The following is a 6695-nucleotide window of genomic DNA, read 5'->3' as shown; positions in this document are numbered from 1 at the left end:
TAAAAAAGAGATACCTATTCCTGAAATAGTTTGTTGACACCTTACTGCAAAGAAGTTTTTTATATCTCACTGACATCCTGATCTGGCAGAAGAGAGATGCTGTGACACTCTTACGAATCACAGAATCATAGAATCCTTACAGTTAAAAGGGACTTTTAAAAGCCATCCAGTCCACGTCCCCTGCACTGAACAGGTACATCACAGCTAGATCAGGTTGCCCAGAGCCTGATCCAGCCTTGCCTTGAAAGTCTTCAGGGATGGAGCATCCACCACGTCTCTCGGCAACCTGTTCCAGTGCCTCACCACCCTCACTGTAAAAGACTTATTTTTATATGTAACCTAAATTCACCCTCTTTGAGCTTGAAATCATTTCCCCTTGTTCTATCACCACAGACTCTGCTAGAGAGTCTGTCCCCTTCCTGCCTGCAGCTTCCCATTAGATACTGAAAGGCCACTTACCTTCCATACTACAAGGGGTGCCTTGAAATCCCTAAATGAATATATAAGGAATCATAGTGTCATAGAATCGTAGAAGTGCAAGGTTGGAAATGACTTGCAAGATCATCTAGTCCAACCGCCCTCCCATTACTCCCAGAGTAGTTCTTAACCTGCCTTTGCTCTGTAGTGGAATTTAGGCATTACTGGACACCTGAATGCAGAGAAATCAAGAAGCTGTAGAGATGATAGTTGAGCATAAAAACACTGGTATTCCTGAAAAAGGCTCTCAGCTTCGGTAGGTGTGTGCACTAAGATGAGATACAGGGAGTGCAGAGAGATGGCAATTGGATGATGCTAGATGCCAGTCTTCCAGGTAGGTGTATAAATGAATTGTCTTAAAAAGAAAAACAGGAAATAGTAATAATAACAATAATAAAAGGGAGCTTTGTATTGTTTTAGTCTTATATTCTTCCTATGATCGTAAGTCTGGATTGTACCTCCAAAAGGGCATTTGAATCTGATTTGGAGCCTGTTACTTTTGATTAGGATCTTCATGGCTTTGTTGCATGATTTTTTCTGCTTAGTACTGGCTATGGAAGAAAAAATATTGCAGACCCAATAGGATAAAACCCTGGGCCTGTCCAGGGACCATTCCAGCAGGCTTGGCCTTTTGCCATCCCATCAGCATTGGCCTCAGCTTCATGAAGAAGATGGAAACAATATCAGGCTGGAAGAGCAAGGATGCCTTAGTGTGGCTCCAGAGCTGCAGCTTGGCTAAGGGTCAGCTTCGCTCCTGCCTCTGGCACAGGGAGCAATGCCAGTAGGTTAAGGGAGGAAATCCTTCCTCGCTGCTGCATGGCAACACTGGGATCTCACTCTGAGATGCCTGCCAGAGCCAGCACCCTTCTGCCTGGGGACCCAGACCCACACCCCCATCAGGCAGTGACCATGATGTCACAGGGGATGGCAGAGAGCGGCCATTGTGAACCATAGGGCTGGGAGCAAAGCAAAGGCTGCCAGGCTCAGGCTGAGCGTCAGTGCGGCCTGTTGAGGTGTGGAGAGGGCAGGAACTCTCCTAGTGCTTGCCATTGTTATGCACTATGTCCAGTGGAAAGCGGAAGGCCCCCAACTCAGGGGAGACAGGTGAGAGCAAAGTATTCCTGCTTTCAACTCCCACCATAGGGCAGAAGGGTTCTGGGGGTCTGCCTGAGGCTGAGAGAGGAGGAAAGGGCAGGCATGGGGTCCCCAACCACCATGGGGCAAGTTCTCTCTGCTCCCTGGCAGGAATCTCAGCCCCTCCACAACCTCCAGCCATATCCCTCAGCCAACATGACAGGCATAGAGCAGGACCCTGGGGACAGCCCTCAAGGACACACAAGATGTTCACTGCTGCTCACGTTTGCTCTTTTCTTTTCAGCGTGTGTGCTGTGTGGCCGGGCAGATGTTGACCCAGACATCTGCGGGCGTATGTTTGCCAAGAGTGGGATTCGTGTCCATGAGTTCTGCTTGGTGAGTTCCTCCAAGGGCTCCTTCCAGCTTCCTGCCACGGATGCTCCTTTCCTTTCTGGCCTAATGAGATCCTGCACTTTTCTCTCCTACAGATTTTTGCAACTGGCATTTATGATGAAAGAACCCCATGGGAGGGAATTAGTCGGCTCCCTCTTCATGCTATCAGATGCACAGCCGAGTATGCAAATCAGAAGGTAAGGACCTGAATGGAGCTGGGCGTTTTGTGCCAGGAGAGGCTCAAAAAGAAATTATAGCCCTTCTGACCTACTCCAGGACAAAGTCCTGCCATATCAGATGAGCCTTGTCCATCACGCAGATCTGTAGAGTGTCACTCAGCAGTGCCCGCATCCTGTGCTCTGCCCAGGGGTGTGGAGACAGCTGCGGAGTCCCTGAGCCTGCCGCTGATGGTTCTGCCCCGTTCTTTCTTTCCAGCAATGCTTTGTTTGTGGGGAGAGGAGGGCCACTATCAGCTGTGCAGAGTTAGGCTGTTTGCGAAGCTTCCATCTACCCTGTGCCATGGATGGGGAATGTGTCACCCAGTTCTTTGGGCAGCACAGGTAAGGGCTGTCAGCAACAGCCAAGCCAAGGAGGAGTGCGCAGCCACACCTCCCAGCAGGCTGCCAGAGCCAGAGCCAAGGCCTAGGGCTGCTTCCTGGTCCTCTGCCCTCCTTCCAGCAGTTCTCACTATGTCCATCCCATATTCCCCAAGGTCCTTTTGCGGGGAGCACCGCCCTCGACAGGCATCAGAGGGAGCTCCAGCACAGGGCATCTACTGCATCATCTGCCTGGAGCCTGTGGGAGACAGCATATCCTACCATACTATGCTGTGCCCAGTGTGCAAGCAAGCCCGGTTCCACCGTGGCTGCATCCAGGTAGGAGACCTCCCCTCACCCTGCAGGTATGGCTGGTGCTCAACAGCACCAGGCCCAGCTCATGCTCATGCTGCATGTTCTTCTGCTGCAGAGATACGCCATGAGTACTGGCATAATGCACTTTAAGTGCCCCATCTGTGCTGAAAAGACACGATTTCATTTGGAAATGAACACCATGGGGCTCCAAATCCCAGTCAGGTTGGTGTCTTTCTGACTGACTGCACGCTAAGGCTTCAGCACTGGGCCTGCCCAGGGACTTCAGCCCTGAAGCGTTGGCCTCAGCTTCATGGAGAAGCTGGGAGCAAGCTCAAGGTGGACAAGCAGAGATACTTACTCTGCCTTACTCTGGGGGTACTGGGGGCTCATCATTTTCCCTCCCTTGTCTGGCAGACCACTATCATGGGAAAACAACGCATCTGCATTGCTGCAAGAGAGGCACAGGCACTGTGATGCCAGTGAGTGCTATTACCCAGGTGGCAGGGAGCAGGCAGAAGAAGAGGGGTGAGTTACATCAGCAGCCCTCTGGGACTCTGGGGGGGATCTTAGCTTTGCCACATCCCAGGGGAGCAAGGACTGAGCACCAGAGATGTTCCAAGCACTCCCTGGCTTGGCTCCTTTTGTCCTCACACCCATAATCCTTTTGCTTCCTCAGGCCCTGGAAGCTGCTCCTCTGCAGTTCCTGTGCTGCTCAAGGCACTCACCGACACTGCTCCTTCTTGACCAGCAACATAGACATCTGGGAGTGCGAGAGCTGTGCTGGTGTGGGCACTGGTAAGAAGCATTCAGCCTGTGTTACTGAGCTGGGGCCAGTGGAGGCCTGGCAGTGGGTGCTCAGGGTGGCCTTGCCAGAGCCTCTCTTCTCCAGGAGGGATGACAGCCTGTCCCAGCTTGGGGCTTCAGGTTCATCCCGTTGACCTTCCTGTCTTCCCTTCCAGCCTCCAGAAGTTCCCTTGAAGCTGCACACAGACGGCATCCCAGACCGGGTGGAAGGGGCCAACCACAAAACCACTTCCCAATCCAAGAGAGTACCTCAGGTTCCCAGAGCAGACCCCGAAGGTGCTGTGACAGCAGCTCTACACCAGCCCCACGTGCTCAGGGCATCACCCGTAGCTCAGCCAGAGCAGCAACTTCAAGGACCTCAGGTGGTTCCCCACATAGACGACAGTCCAGGCAGCAAAGGCGGGTTCAGACACGAAGCCGCTCCCCAATAAAAGATCAGATCTCATATTCCCGAAGCCGGACAAGAAGACGTGGTGGCAGTGGCTGTACATCAGCCCGAGGTGTTCAGAGCAGCACTTACTGCTCAACCAGATCAGTAACATCAAGATCTTCAAGGGGTTCCCCATTGCCTGAGTACAGGAGGCGGTCCAGGCAGCGAGGGCAGTCCCGCACAAGAAGCCATTCCCCAGTGGGACATTGGGCTTCCAATTCCCAAAGCCGGTCCCGAAGAGGCCACAGGAGAAGTTCCAGGCAACAGGGACCAGCAAGGGCACGAAGCCGCTCCCGGCTCCAACATCGGAGCCAACATCCCCACAGCCGGTCCCAAAGACAGTAGTGCAGGAGCAGCTGTGTGCAAGTCCCACCTGCTGGCTCTGGTCACAAGTGTCCAAGACAATAAAGCTGGGAGATCTCTCATGCATTTGTTGGCTTTGTTCTTCTCTGCTTGTCCTGCGGTTGTCTTCTCCTCAGCACTTTCCCAGACCTTCCTCTCTATGGCCCAGTCTAGGCTGAGCTGGGTTCCAGCCCTGGGCTCACTGGGGCAAAATATCCAAAAACCCCATGGGCCGAGGCAACACTGACAAAGGCAGCCCAGTTCTGGGGGTGTTTCTGGGCTGAAGTTGTGGGCAGCTTTGGAGCTGCTGCTAGATGTGGGGTGGGTCAGAGCTCAGAGTTTCCTCCTGAGTTTGGGCTGTGCTGTGAGGTTTGGGGGGTGATTCTAGTTTGGGAATGCTGCCAAGCTGAAAGTGCCTGGAAGTGGGTAGATGTGGGGGGAGGAGTGGATGTTGTCTGTCTTGACTTCAACAAGGCTTTTGACACTGTCTCCTACAACATCCTTGTAATGACAGTTAGAAAGTGTGGGATAGTTGAGTGGACAGTGAGAACTGGTTAACTGGAAGAAAGAGCTCAGAAGGTTGTTATCAGCAGCACAGAGTCTAGTTGAAGGCCTGTAAATAGAGGCATTCCCCAGAGGCGAATACTGGGTCTATCTTGTTGAACATCTTTATCAATGATCTGGATCAAGGGAGAGAATGCACCTTCAGCAAGTTCGCTGCTAACACAAAGCTGAAAGGAGTAGCTAACCTACTTGAAAGTCTGTGCTGCCATTCAGCAAGACCTGTGCAGGCTGAGAATTAGACAAAGAGAAACCTCATCTGGTCAAACAAGAGCAAATGTAGAGTCTTGCACCTGGGAAGGAATAACTGCATGCATCAGTACAAGTTAGAGGCTGATTTGCTGGAAAGGAGCTCTGCAGAGAAGAACCTGAGTGTGCTGGTATACAACTGGTTGCCATGAGCCAACAGTGTGCAGCTGTGGCCAAGAAAGCGAATGGTATTCTGGGTTGCATTCAAAAGAGCATGGCCAGCAGGGCAAGGGATGTTCTTCTCCCCCTCTACTCTGCCCTGGTGAGGCCATCTCTAGAGTGCTTTATCCAGTTCTGGACTCTTCAGTTCAAGAAAGACAGAGAAGAGAATCCAGCAGAGGGCTACAAAGATGATAAGGGGTCTGGAGAAGCATCTCTCTTATGAGGAAAGGCTGAGAGATCTGGCACTGTTTAGCATGGAGAAGACTGAGTAGGGATCTTATCAGCTCCTTCTCTCAAGATATTCAAAAGCTACTAACTTCTCCAGGCAATCTGTTTTAACAGAGGACTTTAACTAGAATATCTCCAGAGGTCCCTTCACTTTCAGTTCACATAAAAAATTGCTCTCCATTTTGTTTATAAGCTCCTTTTACACTCTGGAAGGCTGCATTGATGTTGCACTGAAGTCTTCTCAACGCTGAACTTCCCAGCTCCCTCAGCTTATCTTGTAGGAAGGGTGTTCCAGTCCTCTGATCATCTTTTCAGCCCTTCTTCAAACAACTTCTTGTCTTTTTAGTACTGCAAGCCCCAGATCTTGCAGTACTAAATGCAAGATGCAGTACTCCAGATTGGACCTCACAAAGAAGAAGGGTACTATCACCTTCCTTTCCCTTCTGGCTGTTAGTTTTGCAAGTCTTCCTCCAAAGCATCATTCTCTCTGATGATGAAAGAAAGTGTTTAAGTTGTGAAGCTGTAATTTAGACAAGGTTTTCTAGCTATCTGTGTGGAAAGCCTTAAAGAGTCATCCTGACTCTGACCAGGGTTTGTCCTCTGGAGCATTCCAAGAGAGATTTGACAAACTACTCACAATCTGTCTTCATGAGGCAATGAAATCACAGAAAATGCTGTGTTCAAGGATGGTCTTGAAGACACACATTTGCAAAGCAGAAGTCTGTACATGACTTTCGGCTAGATTTAGCTGCCCAAATAAAGGGAGTGACTGCCAGCTGTGGTATACGTGGTTATTTAAACTATTCACAAGGAGATGGTAGATGTCACTCAGAATCTTGGAAATACCTGCATCGTCATGGATCAGCAACTGGAGGCCAGGCAGGTTTCTCAAGGACAGTTCAGACAATCTTTTCTGATTGTTCAGAAAACCTGACAGCAACATTCGGATGCATTTTAGAGTGTCTCAAGTCACTCAAGGTGCCAGTATGTGGGGAAGTGAATTTCACCTTCAAGTCCATGGCCATGAGAGAAGCTCTGACACCCACTTCATGTGGAGATACTTTTATTTGTAAATGCTGAAATCAAGGTGGCTGAAACCTCTTCTAGCATGTTTATTCTGTCCA

General features: G+C 50.5%; 1 protein-coding gene across 1 annotated transcript; it reads left to right on the top strand.

Annotated features, from left to right (window-relative positions):
- Nucleotides 1-908: 908 nt before the first annotated feature.
- On the top strand, nt 909-4445 carry LOC109365528 (PHD finger protein 7-like). Its single transcript, XM_019612389.1, has 9 exons — nt 909-1581; nt 1856-1947; nt 2040-2141; nt 2380-2504; nt 2657-2819; nt 2911-3017; nt 3210-3320; nt 3472-3590; nt 3755-4445. Exons 1-9 carry the CDS (start codon nt 1539-1541, stop codon nt 4372-4374), a joined length of 1482 nt encoding a protein of 493 aa, XP_019467934.1. The 5' UTR covers nt 909-1538; the 3' UTR covers nt 4375-4445.
- Nucleotides 4446-6695: the final 2250 nt, after the last annotated feature.

This window comes from Meleagris gallopavo, chromosome 1 (assembly GCF_000146605.3).
Source record: "Meleagris gallopavo isolate NT-WF06-2002-E0010 breed Aviagen turkey brand Nicholas breeding stock chromosome 1, Turkey_5.1, whole genome shotgun sequence".
Lineage (NCBI taxonomy): Eukaryota > Metazoa > Chordata > Aves > Galliformes > Phasianidae > Meleagris > Meleagris gallopavo.
Note: the sequence above shows the minus strand (reverse complement) of the source record. Positions and strands in the feature narration are given on the sequence as shown.